Here is a 20,963-nt window from a genome sequence, read left to right as displayed (position 1 = left end):
ACATTGATTACGCATTCAAAAGTAGATTTGTAACTGAAATAATAGTTAATTCAACTATTGGTCTTTTTTGATACGTCATTGTAGATAGCCTTTCCTATTGGTCCCTCATAAGTTCTTGGTTCATTGAAAAATTTATCTAAGGGGTAATTCGTTCATATGTAGAAGGCATATATATATATGGTCGGGCTCTAAAAAAGTAGACTGGCTTTAAAATAATAAAATAAAACTAATATTCATTGGTTTCGAACTTTCATCTTTTTTTAACTTTAGAGAAAAATTATATTTGAACAAATCCTGTCAGTCTACCTTTAATAATAACGAAAGTACAGAATATATTTATTGGTCTTTGAACGGCTCTTGTTTCTTTTTAATACACTTCTATATATTTAATTACTTTTGTTGAATCAATCCTTGAATCAAAGCCGATATTTGTAGGGAACTGTCTTAGGATGATTTTTCATAAATTTTCCTTAGTCTCTGTCTTCCTCGTCTTATTTTTTGTATATCAAGAGTGTTCTTCGGAGTGAACAACTTCATATCCTCCAGCAAATAATTGCAAAGTGCTGCCATTGCTGTATCAAATAATTTGAATCTGTCTGCCATTATAGCAACATTGGGATAGTTTGCTTGCTTTTGTTTTAATGTTCTAAAAATGTTTGTTTTTTCTTCATAATTTATATAATTGCTCTCATCCTCGGCATTGAAGGAGAATGATGTACTCATTGTTATCAATAATGACTTGAAGCTCCTCGTTTCTGTCATATTTTTCTTCTTTCGTTACTTTTAAAAATCTGTTTGGTTACAGCCCTGTCAATGGGTCCTAACATCCCAGTTCTATTTTTCTGATTAATGTAGGCTTCCCACTTATTCCACGGAATATTTTTTGGGCAGCGACACTTTTCCCTAGGAATGTTTTTTAGCATTGGCAAGCATATATATCAAACAGCTTATCACATTCTTCTAGGAACTTTTCCCTATTGTCATTTTCTCTAGTAGCACCATCCTTTGAAAATCGACTGACAGTAGAATCTAGACATTCTATTTTTCTAGTCACACTACATTTGTTCATTGTCGGTAGACTGAAGCCTTCCCAAACAGATATCCGCCGTTTGACTGTATGCATCAGATCTCATCCATTTTCCTGGACGACTCTAATTAAGGCTTTGCATTACTTTTAGCTAACATTTAACACATGTTCGGAGGACGGAAAAATGGCAGGATGCAGGTCTATGGGTTGGCCAAAAATGAAATGATCTGTTAAATTTCTTGTAAGCATGATTTAAATGAAAAAAAATTAAAATAACGGAGCACTTGAATCAACATAACGTTCACCAAGAGTATACTTATCCTAAAATGTATTAAAAAGCGCATACAACATAATAATTACCACAAGTAGTGAAAAGACAAAGGATAAATTAATATTGCGAACTTCAAGTAAGTCTCTTTTTCATGCCTAATTAATTTATAACAACGAAGTGAGGGGGAGGAACAATATTACTCCATAGAAGCCACGGTAATAAAGTAACAAAAAAAATATATAAAATACATTTTTAATATTTTGATATAAGTAATGTTATTGAATTATTGACTAATACTTTTTTTTAAATTTTCTTTACACAGAAAGAGATTTGCTTCATACGGAAGCATTTAAGCAAAAACGGGGGGACTCGAAGAATTTCATTTATTTGCATGCGTTCCTTTTATCAATATGCAACTTTCGAGAAAAGAGGTATGACATATCTCACTTTTTTTATTATATATGATACTTCTTACTGTCCATTATACAATATGTGAATTGTTCTTACTTACTAGTCAAGAAAGAGAACAGACCCCGTGGTCGACATATTGTAAAACCTACTGTACTTATCTATTTAGACCAAGCTCGGATTTAATACATGTTTAAAAAGTGACAAGACAGTGGACATTCATTACTACAAGAGACCTCAGCGAAGGAAACCTTTTATATTTGAATGATGTTATTTTTAACTTAATAGTAATTAACAAGACAAGTGATTTGTTAGAGAGGTTTATGTATTTCATTTCTTTAAGCTTAAATACCCTTCAATCCATAATATATACAGGATGACAAAAATATCATAAACAAAAATAAAAAGAGAGAGGGAAAAAAAAATATTAGCACTTATATAGTTCCACCCCTGATATTTAAAGCAATTATTTATAACCAACTGAGATAAGTCCGGAATCTTTAAGTTTCATGAATTTTTGAGCAATTTCAGGATTCTTGAGATGCTCTTGAATAGAGGCTGGATCTGATTGCATTTGCTCCAGAATCATTCTCATGGCAGGATCAGAGAGAATTTTCGTTATCTCTGGATCATTCATGGCCCTGTTTCGTCTCTCTTCAGGATCCGCACTAGCTTGCATCATACAATTTCTACGCCCTTCTGAAGCCTCTGAACAGGTAGGATCAATTTCAAGAGCTTTTTCATAAGCAACCGTAGCCTGAGAGGTTTTACCCATTCCCTTTAATGCGTTTGCCTTGCGTAAATAAGCTTTAATAAATGTAGGATCCAATTCAAGAGCCTTTTCACAGTCTTTTAAGGCTAAGTCGAAGGACATAAGTTTGGTGTAGCAAGCAGCACGGTTTGAATAGATTTTGCTTTCATCAGGATTTCTACGAATAGCTTCAGAATAATGTTGGATAGCAGTTGAGAAATCCCCTTTTTGAACAATTCGTTTCCTTTATTCTTTTCCTCTTCGGCCAAATCAGGATTTCTATACGATTCTTCGACTTCCTTTTTTATGGCAGACTCGATCTAGAAAATAAAACAAATTAATAAATCGATGAACATAATCAATAATCATCCGATTAGAAAACAGTGTCCTATAGAAGGAGAGATTAAGAACTTCAAGAGAGCATTCATCCTTCAAGTAGTAATTATCTCCTCAACATATATATATTATATGTTGTCACATGTTTTCTTTTAATCTATTAAAATGACATTGTTGTTATGTATGGAGGAGTAATATATCCCTGTGGCACATCATCCCAAGTAGAGTAAATCCTTCATTTCATTTTTGGGTTCCAACTTGTACAATGGTGCGGCGTACAAGTTGGAACCTATTACAAAAGATATTCTTAGGCAAGGGGAAACTTATGATGGAGTGAGATAGATCCCCATGAATAATGCGCGTATACTTTAGTAAACCAATCTTGAATTAAAAAAGAATTAGAATAGTGTACCTCGGAGAGACTGGATCTATAGTCCGGGGTTCGGTGTTCTGTTAAAGCCTTTTCGAAAGCCATTTTGGCCTTCTCTAAATCCTTCATCTTTTTGTAAGCATTGCCAATCCTTGCATAGGCCTTGGCAATGAACTTGAAATCCGCACGATTCTCTCTTCCAATCTCAATGGCCTCTTCGCATATCTTGATGCACTCATCGTATTCCTTTTCCTCGAAGTACACTGCAGCTAAATTCGTTCGGAATGTCACTTCCGAGGGAATGAGTTCAATGGCCTTCTTATAATGGACAATTGCCGTTGGAAAGTCACGTTTCTTGTAGGCGGCATTGCCCAATTCTTTTTCTTTCAATGCGGCTTCTTTGGACATGACTACATACAAATAATGAACCACATCAGTCAACAAATAAATTATTTGAATTCGAAGCCCTCAACTTACCTCAGCACAGGGTTTCCCTTCAATGGAGGACACCAATTCTTTGATTAAACGCTCAAGTCTAGAAGAATCGAAACTTATTCTAGAATAAAATAGATTCTCTTTTTTTTATCAGGCCGGCGCCCTGTAGTCGTACTATGACGTCATTGTACCATACATTACGGAGTAGTTTCTGCACAAGGAAAATATATAGCTAGAGCGACAAAGTTTTTTCAATAGTTTAAGCTAGATTTTGTTGAGGGATTTATGCTATATTTATGACTACATATTTTATTTTTCTTGCTTTTCAGTTTTAGGTATATAATTATGCATTTATTTACATCATAAAGTAGAGGAGAGCTAAAACATTAAAATAAAGTAACTAAACGCAACCGTTAGCGTGAAGAGATTTAATGGAGTAGCGTTTAAATATTTTTTCGCAAGATGTCGCTTTTCATATGACGTCACTAAGTTATTTTTCAATCTGAGACAGACTGGTAAGTAATGGACAATGGTACGTAATAACGAGGGATTGAAGCACGCCCCACACTCTAAAATTACTGTGGGGAAAGAACAAATTATCTTATTCTTTGATTTTCCTTTTTTTTAATATCTCACGAAAAAGATGAGTTCTCAATTATATATTTAGTATTTATTAATTGTTTTTATGATCAAAAACGCATAATTTAAGATACAATTGTCAGAGGTGACAACTAGGACTTGAGACTATACAAGAGGGACTTAGCTTAGCTATGGAACCCAATTAAAGACACTTTTAAAAAGTAAAACCATTGTTAGAATGTAAATAAATACAATTTGACTCGCCCCCTTGGAACAAATTTCAAAATCTGCGTTTGTAGTTAAGGCCAGACCAGTAGAGAAGCAAATATTCTTATGTAACTATAATATGCTTGATAATAGTATGAATGCATGAATTTCAGTAGATAAATCCATGGTCTGTAACCGGGATGTCCAACGTGTGGCCCATTTAATGTTTAAGTGCCGCCCATTCTTGCTTCAAGTAAAATGTTTTAGCAAAATTATCACAATATCATCCCGACGCATAAAACGCACATAGTACGTATTTATTAATGCATAATACTCGCCAAATAAAGGCGTTTCTTAAATGTATAGCTCTGAGAAAAATAAACTCTAATGAGAAAATATTTCTTTTTAAGAATTTGATTTCTAAAAAAAAAGTAAAGCAAAAGTTCTGAAAAACCAAGCCCTTTTTGAAACAGTTTTGCGTTGAAAAGTTGGATTTTGCCTTTTTTTTATATATGGCCTACATCTGAAATAAATATGTATTTAATAGTTCTGTTTTATGAAGTTTAATTGAATAGGTTATGTGGCAGATTAAAATATTTCAATTGCCAATGCGGCCCATTATATTAAAAGGTTGGACATCTTTGGTCTATAACATATGTATTTATAAAACAGCATACTATATGTAAAAAGTGCTTTAATGTTTGTATTTTAGTTCATTTTCAAGAGTTATTTTATTTATGAATCTGGAAATACTTCATTAATAACCCTCTTAAAAAAAACAAAAAACATATAATCCTGCGGACACCCTTGGTGACCAACCGACGAACGTCCCCTTTTGTTTGTTGCTGGAGTGCTCTGCAGGGTTTAATAAAATTAATGCAATATCCAAGGTTTTTATCATAATAGTTAAAATTAATTAATAGTCAAGATTAATCCCGCTTTGAAGAGAGACCTAGGTTTGAAGTATAGGTACCCACCCAGTTTTTTTCCTATTCGATATATGAGTTAAATAATCATTTAACTTATTAATAGGCATTAATTAGGCAACAAGAAAATCGCAGGACAAACACAGGAGATTTATTAAATAACTCTTTTTCTGGTGACGTCATTAGGATTCTTAGCTTGAGTAAATGTAATCATGGACACCAGATAAATTCTTTGTATATAGAAACTGAAATATTTTCTAATTTTATATCCTACTATTACAGAGCTCATACAAATAATAAAAACTTATAAATATAGGTAAAAACTTTGAATGCCTAGTAATTTAAGTATTATCCCATAGTTTTAACTATTTTAATATATTACTATATTTCAAATCCCAATGCCGTCATCAGTTTTGCTAGCAAATTTTCAATGAGAATCAAATATTTTAAGGACATTTATCAATCTATTAAGTTGCTAATGAGCTTTAATAGTTTAAAAACAATATTTGTATTTATGCTCATTTACTTATCAATATTATTCCTCTTTTCCACAAAGTTTTGAATTAATTTACAAACGGGGGAATAATTTAGGAGGTTGCATATTCAACTTTATAAAATGTATCCGGTTTATTTTCTTTTTTTAAAAGTTGAAAAATGTGACGTCATGGGACGAAAAAAAAAAGAAGAGAAGATCGAATCTTAAAAAGAATAGAAGTAGTACAGGAAACACTGAAATGAAATGAATACGGAACGCGCTCTTTTTTAGACTCGACGGGAATGCAAAATAATTTTATCATAATATTACTTAAAATAATAAAGTAACCGCTCATATCCCATTTTATTAGGGTCTAAACCAGCGATCAATCAACCAAGTCGTATAAGAAGTTTTTATTAATATTAAGAAAAATAGTAAACTATTGGATGGCAAAATTGGACCAACAAATGGAAGGACTTAAACCTTACTGTCTTTAAAATTTCATCGCTCCATTGCCTAGTTTATTATGTAGATGACCCCAAAATGTATTAAAAATATGTTATAACATCGTTATATACTCTTAATTCCATATTGTAGATCAAAACTAAGAATTATAATAGAAAGAGTAAGGTATTTTTCTCTAAATATCGTACTTTTTTTCGTCCCTAATTAATCATTTAAAAAAAAAGAAGAAAAAAAAGTACAAATCTAGACATTTTTTCGGATTTTCAGAGTACATATTACTTTTATTTATTAAATATCACGTTGTATCATTCGCATGAAGTAGTATTCATAGGAAGTGTTAAGTATTTTTTTTAAATTCATAGTCATTTAATGGAGTTTAATCAAGATTTATTGGGAATTTGTCTAGTTTATTTGATAAAAATATCAACTTTGAGACCCCAAGATGGCATCTCCTTCATTTTTGATGTAATTTAAGACGTGAGTGAAAATGCTCCCATTCTCAATTCTTTCATTCTAAAATTGTTTTAAATTAAAAATACATATTTCTATGTGATTGAAATGATAGTTTTTTAATGGTTAAAATTTCTACAAGAAAAAAAATTAATTATTCCTTGAAATGGGTAGGTTATGAGCTGTTAAAGTTTCTATTTAAAGAATTTACATGATTAATATGGGAATTTTTTTTTTTGTACTCGAGTCAAAATAAGCGCACGCCAAAAGAAGATATCTTTCCATATGAATTTAATTTCAGTGTTGTTCCCTGGCTAGCAGAAGCAAAAGGAATGGAGGTGGGGACTGCGTTGATGAGCTGATGCAGTGGATGATTTAAGGTTCTCTCTCTCTCTTTCTCTCTGTTTATATATGTCTCTGCTTGTCTTTGGAGAGAAAATCTACTATTTTTTTTTGAAGTGTAGCTGCTGTCGTAGTAAGAGAAGAAGCTGTTTGTACATGAACATTGATAAATGATATCTTTGACTACATTAATATTATGGAGGAGACGAACTAGAGAGGGAGAGAATTAAATAGGCAAACAGCAGTTTAGGGGAGTCTTCATTTCTTTTTTTCGTTATTCTCGTCTGGACTATCCTTGGTTGAAATGAGTTAGGAGATCTGATGAGAATGGCTGTCGATTTTGCGGATTATTTTTGGGTAAATTTTGAAACTAATTATTAGCGATATTCTTTTAGTGTTATTTTGAATGATTTTCTTCTGATTTTTCATATGATTATTTTTGTGTTTAGGGTGATAAAAATGAGGGCTTTAGCGCTTTATATCAAAGCTCTAAATCCAGTCCCATCGCTGCAAAGGAGCTTGGAGAATATTTTCGAGAATGTGGAAAGGTGCAGGAGGATCATTCTAAAACGCAACTCAAGATCCTGAAGCAGGTATGAAGGAATGGAGATTTGAGTGTTGCACTAATGTATGTGTCTTGTTTGTATTATTGACTTGCAGTTGAACGGTAGCAATAGCACGAATGGCTCCTTTTCTCCGCTTTTGTCTCTTTTCAAGCCCTTCACTGAGAAAATCGCTGGGGTTCATCATGAACATATGAGTAAATTGAACGACCTCTCAAAGAAAACCTTAAAATATGCGGAAGAGCTCTCCAAAAAACATAAAACAATCAAAGAGGAAACGTCTTCCACTTCTGAAATTGTCAAATCCTTCCAAGACATCACGCTTCAATTGAATAAATCCAAAGAACTCTATAAACAAAAATGTCTGGAGTTGGAGAAAATGAAACGGTCCGGTGAAAAGGATAAGGATAAAGCGGATCTCAAATTTAGAAAAGCCCAAGAGGACTATAGAACACTTGTCATACAATACTGCACCCTTCGGGAGACATTTGAAGCAAAGTTGACGAGCTATGCAAGGCATTGCCAAGAGCTTGAAACAAATCATTTAATTCAAATGAGAGAATTTGTTCAAATTTACTTTACTGAAGTTCAGCAATTTAATCAACAGATATCTCAAGCAAATGAAGACTTTCAAAGTCAATTAAATAAGCTGACCGTTACTAACCTCCTAGAACAGTTCACAATGAATCATCATACGGGTCTCGATAAACCAGGTCGGCATCATTAGAGTTATATTTCTACCATTCATTTCTTCTCATATTCATCTCTTATGTCATCGTATAGATAACATATTAATTGAGTTATTTTGTTTATTTCTGGATTAATGAGAAAAAGTCTTTGCAAGTCTTTTATTATTTCTTTTACATATCTTTATTTGATGTGCAAGTTATTTGGCTTCATTTTCTTTAAAAAAAAAAAAAAATTAAATGATATCTTTTTTCTTCTTCTTGTAATTAAAAATGGCATGATTTTATTCATAGATTGAATTCATTTATGTAGTTAATTACTATAATTATAGTTCTAAAGATAAAGTTTTCATTATAGTACTCCTAATTCAAATTTAGATAGTTTAAAAATAATTTTTGAATCATTACTCTTTTTATTACTAATAGTTCGTAATTGTTTGATTTACTTCTTATTAAAGTTTGTATTTATTTTTTTTAATTCATGGCAATCATTCCTTTCCTTCTAATTATTATTGCATTTACGACAAATCCATCACAGTGGCCGAGTCATGTGAGTTTATATAATCGTATTACTATTTTTTCTTTCTTTCTTTCTGATATTTATATCAAAAACTAACATTGGGAAATTTTATAGATTGGTATCATATACATACATATGTATATGAGTATCCACATGTTTCTTCCGATATAAATATTTTAGTTAACTTACTACAATCGGTGTTGGTTCATGCTTATTTAAATTATGCTCTCTGTTGTAGTGAAACTATTGATTGATTGATCATTAAAGATAATATATGTATCATATTGCTTGTCAATATATATTTTTTATAACTATGTCCTTAATAAAGGAACAGGATCCTAAAACAACAGAGACAATGGTTTCAGAAAATTAACCTTTTAACACAATGGCTTTTTATATCATATAAGCATTATGAATACATATAATCAAATACAAAAAAAAAAAAAAATAGGCTTGATTTTTTTAGGTTCACTGAATTACGTGTTGTAATAGGTATCACGGTTTTTATGTTCTATTTATTTGTATGAAATAAGTCAGCGTTATTCTTTGAGTTTAAAATTAGAAAAAAATGATAGTATTTCCAGTAATATTATTTTCGTATAATTTATTTTATTTTTGTGTATGTTATTATATGTATGAGTGTTTTTTTCTTCTCTTTGGGAGGTTTCTTAATTAGTTCTTTCATTTACGCTTTTTTTTTCTTCAAAGGTCCTATCGAATTCGAAGAAGAAAAGCTATCTGTGGCGTCTATTCCTGGAGAGCATGGCGGCTCAGATATATCGGATCGTTCTGGTAATAGTGACAAACTTTCCCTCAATAGTTTCAATAAGAAGCAAGATCTCTCTGTTGGATCCAATAGTGTGGTTACACCTTCAGCTCAGCAACCACCACCAAATATTTCTACGGGATCAGGTAAAAATCCAACTGAAATGCCACGTTTGAGAACATGGTCTGTTGCCAGAATTGCTCGCAAGTCAGTCACTTCCTCCGAATCCACCACTACCACCTATAATACAACCGAAGCCCCCACCAAGACCTCTAGAGCAACGTCCCTCCTGAATCTCTTCCTACCAAATAACGATAAAAATATATGTCACACTCCACCAAATCCACTTCCACCTAATAGTTGTACTTACAACATTGTTGATAGCATCAAAGTCAATAATGATAACCGTAAACATGCAGGTCGGTGATGATCTTGATTCTTATCCAATTTCTTTGTAGTCTCTTTGATAGAATATGTCATTTTCTTTCTTCTTCATCATCTTTCAATGTAAGAAATACAAACTAAAAGGGATGATAATTATTTTTTTCTTCTATTTCCTCCAAATTTTTTCACCCCATTGAACAAAATCAATGATATATGTAGTCCGAAGAAGAAAAATAATTTCTCCCGGAGAAAGAAAAGACACAATTTATCATTACTTAGAAAGACGCACAAATTCACATGCACACATTCATACACAATCTCTTCTTGTATTTTCTCATTATTGAACACCCTAGGCTTAACTTCGAAACCTATCGTCACCAATGGCAGCTTAAGCGTTGAAATCACTACTGCATCGGCCCCTTCTACTCCTACAGAAAATGTTGATCTCTCGAGATTTTTGCAAAGCAGGGGATCCAAGTGTAGGATTTTTTAAAAAATATCTTTATATTTATAATACTAAAAAAAAACGAAACAAAACAAAAGTCAAACTTGAGGTTGCTGGTGATCTTCATTTCCCTATTTTTTTCACCTTAATCAACAACTATAAAAAAGTTGCTGTCTAATTAACTTTCCCTCTCTCACTCTATTCATCTTAATGCATATTTTTAATTATTCCTCCTCAATTACCCTTTTCAAATTTCAGTCTAAGGCCTATAATGACAGTTATTGAAACACGATTATCTTTTTAAGCTTAGAAAAATAAAAAATAAATCTCAGGACCTTTTTACGTGACAACATCAATTCGAATACTTCCCCAATTTTTATTTAGCTATTGTTGTATACGATAGATTTATATATTATGTATGTAAGTCATTATTAGCCCATTAACTTGACAACACACTATTGATAGATAACATAAATATGTAGCCTATGCATTGTATTATATTACTCTACTTAAGTTTTCATGTTTTTGATGGGCTAAAAATGTACACATTTAATTTTCTAAATCCCTATTTTCTGATACATTTTTTCTTTTCTTTTTTTCATTTTCACATCTTTCTCTTTCAATTTCTCGTCAATTCCTTAATCAGGTGGTAATCTTTCTTCATCACCGATTCCTTCTGTATCTTCAGCTGATAATGATCAATTATCAGCTCATGCTGCTGACGGCTCCAGCAATTATGAAACTGAGGATACATCCAAACACGGTCACACCGGTTGGACTGTGCCAGGTGTTGAAAAACATTTTTATTTATTTATTTAATTCAACAGAGATTTTTGGAATATGTATTCTATTAAAATTATTTTTATTAAATAACGATATGAATCCCTGGAGCAGAGCTATTAAATTATATATTTCATCATAGCGCTATGCTTTGGGAAGATTATTTTATGAAATAAATAAAATTTACATTGTTTTCCTTCAAAATAAAGCTTTTGAACAAACCAGAGGTTTTTTTACTCACGACTACTACATGAATATCCCTGAATTAGAGGAATAAGTTATTTTTTAAGTTTTATCATTTTATTCTTGATTTGTTTGTAATTGATGCTCATTCCTGATGTTTGTTCTAAGGCTTTCTTTAGCTTCAACTTTAGAATATGTCATTCTAATCTCACTGTAAACACTTGCATAAATATTTATATTCGTTCTTATTTTCATAACAACTCAAACTTTATATTCCATTTAACATACTATGCATTATTCACTCAAACAAATGCTCATTTTCGCTATTTGATATTAAGGGTTTTTAAAGAGACGAAGAGACAAGAAAAGAAAAAATGAAAAAGAGGCTCCTGATTCTGCTCCTGAAACGACTTCCAACAAAATGGGAAGTGATGGTGAGGATCAACATAAGTCTGATACTCCTACTCCTGAAGTGGATACGGAAAGATTCTCCAAGTCCAATGACAAACGCGCTGATTTAGACCCATGGGCTGAATTTAATGAGTCCAAAAACAACTTTTATTCTTCTTCAGATGAATCAGGTAATTACTCAATGAGAGTGTGAATATAAGACTAATCACAAAAAAAAATGATTTAATAGATGACGAGACAAAGCACAAAATCAAGGTGGAAATCAAGCCAGTTTCGAATTCTAATCCGCCAATATCTGCGAGTGTTGACGAATTACGATCCGCAATAGGCACACTAGATATAGCACCACCACCCGTGAGTTATGCTTTTTTTCTTTTTCACTAAAAAAATTGGGTGATTTTGCTTAACATTTTTCGGTCTGGGGATATCTGTAGCTACTAATCATATTCTATACAACTTTCTATCAATTTCTTATATTTTCTTCCTTGTCGATGATGGAAACATTTGTCATGTCTTGTTCATTTTTTCCTCGGTATCACAGTTCAAATTGCGACCAGCTTCAGCGCTTAATGAGAGAATTTCCGTTAATCACAAGAAGGTAAACTTGTATATCATTGAAAATTCTGATTTTTGTTTTTAGAAAAAAATAAAATATGTAGTTAATTCAAATGACTTGTATTATATGTCACTGTTAATTATTGTAGAGGTAATTGAATTCAAATACTATAGACATCTGTATATAGTTGAGTGCCTTTGTCAATTCCAAATTAGCTTGAAATTATTTGTTGTAAAATTCCTGGTCTTTTTATCTCATTTTATTTTCACTAACAGGTATTTGTAATGTTAATCATACTAACAACACTAATCAAATTTTTTAATCAGAGTAATATTGCTGTTATACATAATTTATTTTGATTCTTAGTTTACATATAATTCGGGTACTTATAACTGCATTACCTTTCTTTTTCCATTAATATTAATATTGTTTCTTTTTTCTATACATACATATTGTCTTGTGATAATAATATTATTTTGGGTTCTAATCCAACGTTACTAATCTTTTTAGCCTCGTGATATTTTTGAAAATGGTACGCATGATAAACATGATATCCGTCGTTCACAAAGCCAAAGTTATTTGGTACATAAACCCAGTGAAGATCTCTTGGGTCTATCTCTTCACCCTATTGGGGATATTGATAACACTACCAAGATAATGTCAACAACAGCTCCAATGTCTAATAATAATATCAAGACTTCTGATACGCTTAAAATGGAAATTCATGATATTTCCATTTGTAGTAGTTCTGGTAATGCAAGCAAAGGTATGTTCTAGAATTGAAAACAAGGTCATTCATAATCTACAAATTCATGTTGTCAAATTTCAGAAGTGGGAGATATTCTGAATGAAACTGCTGATATGAGCGCAAACTCTATGTCTCTGGCATTCAGCTCTCCGCTTCCAACTAAGGAAGTTGTTGTTAGTTCGGTAGGAGGAAACGCCACAGTTATCAATAATCAGAGAGACAAGGTTTCAAGTTCTCTAATTGCGTTACCCCGCCCTCCATCTAGGCATGGTCCTCAATACCCACTACCACAGACTTCTTCTGCTCTTGGAAGCAGTAGCACACTCACCAACAGCATAAACTCCCATATTTCCATGGGTCGGAGTAAAAATTCATCTACTTCTAGTCTTGGCAATTCAGAGTCACCGCATCCCTTTTCTAATTCTATGAGTAATAAGTTTCAATTTGGGTCTTCAAGGGGGCCTAGTCCACTTACTTTGGGCATGTCGGATAACATTCCTCTCGCTGTTGCCTTTCAAGAAGTTGTCCATGCCTGTTTTCACGGGTCAGATGAATCTCAATGCCAGGTTAGACTCATTGGGGATATGATGATCAGTTTTCCGGCTGGAATTATCCAAATGATCACTCACAACCCCATGACGTCTCCTCTTTTATTTCGAATTAAAAATGCTTCTGTGCTTGAATCAATCGTACCTAACAAGCAACTTATAAATACGTACGTTTTGTCAAGTCTACTCTTCAGACATGCGTTTATTTTATTTTATTTTTGCAGTGCTACAGCCTTGTCTTCCGATGGAGAAACTGCATTCGAATTTAATATGAAAAACTTGAAAGATCTTCTAAAATCACAGGCACTACAGAATCCTAATGCATCATACTTCAATATTGACATTCTTAAATACCAAGTAGATTAGTTTACTATATATTTATCACCATTTCTATTTTCAACATGGTTCATGTTTTTTAGATACGTGCTCAGTCAGGTGCAAAATCCTGTCCATTACAACTGGTAGCCCATTGGAAGTGCGACTCATCACATACGGATCTTAAATTGAATTATAAGTACAATGCCTCTGCTATGGCTGCTCCTGCCTCACTCCTTAATCTTTCTATAGCGGTTCCTATCGACGGTAATGTCAAAAATATGGTTTCTAAGCCCAGCGGCACGTGGATTGCAGAAAATAATCGCGCATTGTGGACGTTTAAAGAACTCAGAGCTGACGATAGAGACAATAATAGTAGCTCTAATGGGGGCCTTGAGGTCATTAAAGGACGATTCGAGCTTGCTAATGGTCCTGGCTCTCAAAATACAATTGCAGCGCAATTTAACTGCGAGGGAAGTACTCTAAGTGGAATAGATATTGAGCTGATCGGGTCCGGCTATCGATTATCTCTGATCAAAAAGCGATTTGTTTCAGGTAATGAGTTGGTAGATGTTTATTGTAAACTTATTTCATTTTTTTTTTTTTTCAGGCAAATACATATGTGATGCTGAAGGCAAACAAGACAGTAGATTCCGTTATGCCTTTACTCCTTCCAATACTTTGGGTTCCGACTGTTGAACGCATCTTTTCCACATATTGATAGAGTGCGCAATAGAACATTGTTATCTTAACTACTTTTATATTGCAGTCCATTTATAGTGTGATATATAAATATATATTTACTAAAGCATTCTTCTCTAATTCTCTCCCGAATGTTTCCGAAAGAATATTTTTTAATGTAGATATTATGTACTAGATTTTTTTTTTTAGAAAATTTAAGATTGTATGATATTCAAAGATCGCATTTTTAACATAATAATATAATTTGTTACAATGTTGGCTAAGGCAGAATATATATGAATATAAAATTAAGTTTCCCCATTATTTACTCTAACGTAGAGGTCTGTAACGAGGGTAATAGTTATAATAGTAGATATAAGGATCAGGAGCCTTACAATAACGGATTTGAGTTCTTTTGGATCAGGAGCCGGTCCTCCAAAATGTTTAAACATGAATGAATTATCATTGCCTCGTCTAAATACATAATCAGTACGGTAATTGTATGACTGTCTTTCCTTCTCTTGTCTGAAATTATTGATACGTCTTTCACTCCATGGAACATGCGGATAAAATCTCTTTTTTGACTCCATAAAGACTTCATAGTCCTTCATGGACCGTTTGACAGTCTTTTGATCATCTTCCTTCTTTAAATCATAATTAATCCTCGAGGGCTCATTCTTGAGAACTTGATAAGCCTCACGGATCTCCTCGAATTTACTCTTTGCCTCAGGATCATTAGGATTGATATCGGGATGAAGTTGCTTGGCCATTCGATAAAACGCCTCCCGAACCTCGGTCGGTGTTGAGTGAGGAGTCAGACCAAGGGCATCGTAAGGGTTTCTCATCTTGGCTGTCGACTTCCATCTCAAATTGAGACTGGAGTAAAATATCCTGAACTTTAAGATTGTATATGACGTCATCTTCATAATAAATAAATATTTACATATATGGCCATATATTTTTTGGAGAGCTGTTACGACCGGGTGACGTAGAACAAAATCAGACATTTTACGTTTAATTATTTTTATATTATCATTACGTCTTAGTCAATAAACGTTAAATAGAATTATATAAACCCGTCATAAACAAATTATCTTACGATAAGTTAAATGAAAATTGCAAATTTAGCTCAAATATACATATTATAAAAAGGCATAGGAAAAAAATCCACCGGATTAAATGTAATTAGAAAAAAAAAAATACAGTTTGGGGTCTCAGAATACGGATAAGATACAAAAATAAATTTGTTACAGACTAGTTTGAGTTTGATCGATACCTTGGACAATTTTAAACAGTTTTACAATGGTTAATAGCTAATTGACCCAAGTTACCGATTATTAGAAAATCTGCTTTGCTACGCTGACGAGTGAAAAATGTACAGTGGGCAAAAATGTGAAGAATTTTGTAACATAATTATTTTTATTTTTACTAGAATCTTGAAGGTTAATTTGAAGAAGAAAAGAAAAACTTTATACGTTTAACGGTTCTTAACCCTTAAATAATTAGTATTGACACTAAAAAAAAGATAATTTAATTTTATGCATTTGTTTCATTGACCTCATAAATTGCACCATGATTGAAGGAAACAGCTATTTGGGGGCTCAAAGTTGATATTTTAATTACAAAAATGAATGAATTTCGAATAAATCTTGACGAAACTTCATAGAATGGCTTTAAGAATTAAAAATAACAATTATGATGTAGTATAACATATAGCTTTTATTATTAGTTTATCTCATATCAAGATTTGGAATTGTTATGAACATATATTCATCTCTTCTCAAAATAATGTAAAGTAGTCTAGCTAGTTCGTTAATAGATGAATATATAGTTGATTGAATAATCATGAAGAGTTATTTAGCCATACTCATTCAGCATACAGGGTGTTTGCTGAGACAAGTAGGGACGCTTAGTAACATTTTGAAGTAGGAGAGTTGAATGAAATATACGTTGCGCACATTGGTAAAAGTCTACACAAGATCCAAGGGCTAAATAAATTATTTACCATTTGAAGAAGATGTTACACAACAATTAGTAGCAGTTGTGTAAATAAAAATCCAGGGCTTGCACACAAGATTAACCAAACTTCTTCCTCGAAAAATAAAAAGAATTCAATAAAGTTATCAAAATGTTTGATATTTTCCAGAGAATCATTACACCCATACGATAAATTTGCAGGGGAGGGGGGTTTATACTTTTCTATTCAGGAAAGCAGTCCACCTAGAATAGAGTAAACACAATAAATAAATCACAAACAATATTATTTTTGTATGGTCGTCATTAACGGAGTTTAAAATTTATACAAGTGGGCAAATTTTGGCCTGCCCCCTTTGGAAACTGACCATATTCTCCCCCACCCCCGAATTATTTATTAAAGAACATACCCCTTAGATGAAAATAATATTATACAGAGGTATGTTACATTAACATGGTCACCCTGACAATTTTAAGAATGTTTGGGAGGAGAACAGATCAGCTGTCATGAAATATAGCTGCAAGTGAAAGACTCTAGGAAAAGAGCAGTCAAGGGAAAAATAAACAATTCAATCTAAAAACAAGGAAGAATATGTTCCTAACGCAGTTACCCTTATTCTTCTCTTTTCACCAGACTTGGCTCCGTACCTAGGAACATACATGTAACAGCTTCTAATTTTAAGCCAATCAGAATTGAGAACTATTAAACCCTACCTTCCTTTTCTTGAGTGTCCAAGTAGCAAATAGATGAAGGAAACATACACTAACCACATTCCGAATCTAAGCTAGGCAGGCACAACAACGATGTCGATCCTCAATTCTACTCTGAGTCCAACAGGGACTTATACTTATGATAACCAGTTGTCGAGTTCTAAAACCAAACCGGTTGGGATGGTCAGCAATAGATTATGACTATGGGGGGTTTGGAGGTTTCTTGAATTTTTTTGAAATATGAGTTTCTACGCGAGAAATGTATTCAAAAATAAATGCATATGAATTACGGGATTATTTGGGGATTTTGAATCGAGGAAATGGAGTGATTTTCAAAAAATGTACGAAAAATAATTTCGTGTACTGATTAAACATTATTTTATGAAAGACAAAACGCCTCAGGAGACTAAAAAGAAGCTTGATAAGCATTATGGGGACTCTGCACCTTCAATTAGAACAGTTTATAAGTGGTTTCAAAAAAAATTGTAGAGGCCATGTGGGCACAAGTGACGCTGAACGTTCTGGACGCCCTGTTGAGGTTACTACTCCAGAAATCATTGAGTAAATCCATCATACAGTGATCGATGATAGAAGAGTGAAGGTGTGTGAGATTGCTAGTGCTGTGGACATCTCGACTTGGAGCCCTATTTCTATTCATTTTGCGACGACAATTGCTGAGGTATGAGCTGGTGCATTGTTGTAATGGAAAATGACTTTTTGTGGGCCAATCATTTTTTCTTGCAGCTCAGTTTTCAAACGGCTCAATAAAGATGAATAATATGCTGCACCTGTAATAGTTTTATCCTATTCCAGATAGTCGATGAGGATTATTTCTCTGTAATCCAAAAGGTAGTCACCATAATCTTTCCCACCGATTGGCGGATCTGGCTGAAAGTTGGTGTGTGTTCCTACAAGAGATGCCACAAACTAAAAATAATCTTGATACACACCAGTAGGGATATCTTTCCGACTTTGCGTGGACTTTTCAAACGACCCTCATACTCTAGTTTAATATTACTGAGAGAAAAACATGTTTCTAGGTTTATTTTTCTTCAATTTTTAACTCCCAAATACAAAGGTATACATTTAAACATGACCTAGAAAGAGGAGTGTCTTTTTCTATTCGGTAATCTGAACAAGATTATTTTTATTTTCCAAAGCTGTTGTCATTATTAATTAATTCTTGAAGACAGAACATCCAAGGGATAAGTCAGGGATGTCCAACCCGTATCCTACAGGCAAACTTGCATCCCGCTTAATGTTTTTGTGTGACCCAGTTCTCCTTCTCACTTCAAGTAGTATTTTTTAGCAAAATTGTCACAATATTATTGAAACGCGTAGAATCCACATACTAAATACCCCCATATAGGAATTTTTGAAAAAAAATTCCTTTATCTTAATGACATAGCTAATAGTGATGTATCGGACTTCTCTTGACGTCATCACCTGCCACGGAAATTTATTAATACTTTATTATTATTTAGTCTGGGATCATGAATTCATGCCTTCAGCTCTTTTAGAATGATTTTTTCCTCTTGTATTAATCTGTTTGAGTATGGAAAAGCTTGTCCTATGGAGGTGGGCAGAGTGTAGGCTATCCTGACAGCTACCCTGAGATATATAGTTAAAGCTCACAGAATATCTCATTCTTTTGTCTTATAAAGAAGCGGTAAAGAGGTAGTGGATATTTGATTTGTTTTAGTTCCACCACGATTTTTAATCGTGACGTCAAAGTGAAAGAGAATTTCTAGTAATATTATATGCCGTTAATATACGGTTGTTATACACTATGACGTCAAAATCTGTCTGTTTTGACAGGCCGTCGGTAGTGTACATCAAATTGAAAATTATAGCAAGCCCGATTTCATGATGAATTAACCTTGTATTTCTATTAATCTTGGGAGGGAGTGAGCCTAATTAAGTATTTATGGATATTTTTATCAGAAACCTACGTAAAGGCCAGAATTTCTCAAAATCATGTATCACGAGATTTGCTTCAAAGGCCAATTTCTATTAAACATGATTCCAGGAAGTTGATGTTTAGGAATTGATATAAAGGAGAAAGAAGCGTCCGCAGGGGGCGGGCTGGAGGGGCTGTAACAAAAAAAGATTTTTTCCTTTTCACTAGAAAATTGAATATATTGAGAATAGCTATGGATTTTTGAAATGAAAAAAAAACCAAAAACTTCAATTTGTTTTTACAAAAATTATAATTTTTGATTTTTTTTTCAAAAAAATTCCTAAAACCCAGCCCTCTCCAAAATAATATAATCCTGCAGACGCCCCTGGGAGTTCAAGTCTTTATCACTGTCAAAAATGGATATATGTAATAACTATACATTATTTTTATGATACGACAAACATATACAATATATATGTACAATATACATACCGCATTGCGTTCATCTTCAATATTTGAATGTATTAGGATATGAGAACCATGAATTGATATATTGTATGTATATATACATACACTCTTGGAACGACTGTGAAATCAGTTTTTAAAATCAATACAAAAACTTTTGACTCCAGTTGTAGGATTCATAATAATGTGTACGTAGATCTTCGATCTGAATTTTTTTAACAAAGTTTAACCGTACATTTTTGATGAATATCCCCCCTTAGAAAAGCAATGATAAAAACACATTTATTTAAAAACGGAGAGAAATATAGACTTTAGACATCAAACAAAAGTTGTTTGGAATTTTGGAGTAACAAAAGCCAGGCTATGCTTATTATGATCAGACCATGTTCCTTGGCCCTGGAAGGCCAGTTTGATTTTTTCCTATTAAGTGGATTTCAAAATGCACCAAAAAAATTAAAAATCACAGAACGTATATTAAATACAAATCAACTAGGGGAATTGGGAAGAGGATGAACGAGTTAATCTTAGTATGTATCTTCAATCTTCATTATGATTGAAGAAGGAAAATGGCAAGTATGCAAAAAATAAATCAAAGGTCAAACATTCGAAAAAATTGCTTTATATATATTTACCAAAATCAGTATTGTCACTTAGTCAATTATATATTGCATTTTCACAGTGTATCAAACAGGGTGCAGATTTGATTATATTTACATCAAATTGTCAGAAAAAAACAAAGAATGTTCTATACAAGGGGGGTTTTACAATAGAAATGTACCCATTATATAATTATAGTCTATAGTAAATCGTTTGAGCTTAGAATTTTAACATAAACAGGATAAATATAAATAAAATCTTTTTAATTTTTCATTGGATATCTTTAAGATAGCGTGTTTGTGCGTGTATATTATTGAAATTATAATTGAAAAGTGTTCCAATTTCCATGCAACACCCTATACATTGCACATACATAAAGGTGATTATTAAAATAATTGTACTTATAAAATGCTCACACCCTTTAATGAAAAATACTCCCGAAGATAGAGGGGCTCTACATTTCATACGGATTCTGTTCATGCTCTTAATTTTCTACTCAAGCTTTTATTAACAATCACTTCATTATTAACATTTATTGAAAATAAATTCTAGAATAAGAAAAGTAGAATTTATTTTTATACTAGGCAGTAATACTTGGCATTGTCTGGAGTTATTAGGCGTCGGTGAACAGACTAATGTAGTATTTGCTTTACTAATATAACTCTCCTAGAATAATAATCGCAGCTTG

At 32.7% G+C, this 20,963-nt stretch overlaps 2 protein-coding genes and 1 long non-coding RNA gene across 18 annotated transcripts; 1 reads left to right on the top strand and 2 right to left on the bottom strand.

Moving 5' to 3' along the window:
* Positions 1-2,013: 2,013 nt before the first annotated feature.
* LOC121127786 (stress-induced-phosphoprotein 1-like) lies at positions 2,014-3,780 on the bottom strand. The gene is given in 4 exon segments (XM_040723277.2): positions 2,014-2,684; positions 2,687-2,777; positions 3,206-3,573; positions 3,641-3,780. Coding segments are annotated over 3 exon segments (969 nt in total). The 5' UTR covers positions 3,572-3,573; positions 3,641-3,780; the 3' UTR covers positions 2,014-2,172.
* Positions 3,781-6,947: 3,167 nt separating this feature from the next.
* LOC121128760 (F-BAR domain only protein 2) lies at positions 6,948-14,936 on the top strand. Of its 16 annotated transcripts, XM_040724365.2 has the most exons (15): positions 7,020-7,399; positions 7,492-7,635; positions 7,703-8,318; positions 8,830-8,841; positions 9,520-9,996; positions 10,315-10,440; positions 11,053-11,193; positions 11,708-11,950; positions 12,010-12,134; positions 12,322-12,378; positions 12,847-13,102; positions 13,166-13,799; positions 13,857-13,989; positions 14,052-14,502; positions 14,558-14,936. In XM_040724365.2, exons 1-15 carry the CDS (start codon positions 7,364-7,366, stop codon positions 14,644-14,646), a joined length of 3,540 nt encoding a protein of 1,179 aa, XP_040580299.1. In that variant the 5' UTR covers positions 7,020-7,363; the 3' UTR covers positions 14,647-14,936. The 16 variants fall into 16 exon arrangements, with proteins under 16 accessions (XP_071749075.1, XP_071749079.1, XP_071749081.1 ...); XM_040724366.2 differs by lacking the exon at positions 8,830-8,841; XM_040724370.2 differs by lacking the exon at positions 10,315-10,440 and having other exon boundaries at positions 9,520-9,723.
* Positions 14,937-16,157: 1,221 nt separating this feature from the next.
* Positions 16,158-19,914, bottom strand: LOC121128278 (uncharacterized). Its single transcript, XR_005868122.2, has 2 exons — positions 19,706-19,914; positions 16,158-16,848 (listed from the first exon to the last, which is right to left on the bottom strand). It is a non-coding gene; the product is annotated as an uncharacterized lncRNA (long non-coding RNA).
* Positions 19,915-20,963: the final 1,049 nt, after the last annotated feature.

Source organism: Lepeophtheirus salmonis, chromosome 13, assembly GCF_016086655.4.
Source record: "Lepeophtheirus salmonis chromosome 13, UVic_Lsal_1.4, whole genome shotgun sequence".
Lineage (NCBI taxonomy): Eukaryota > Metazoa > Arthropoda > Copepoda > Siphonostomatoida > Caligidae > Lepeophtheirus > Lepeophtheirus salmonis.
This window is presented reverse-complemented; position numbering and strand designations above follow the sequence as displayed.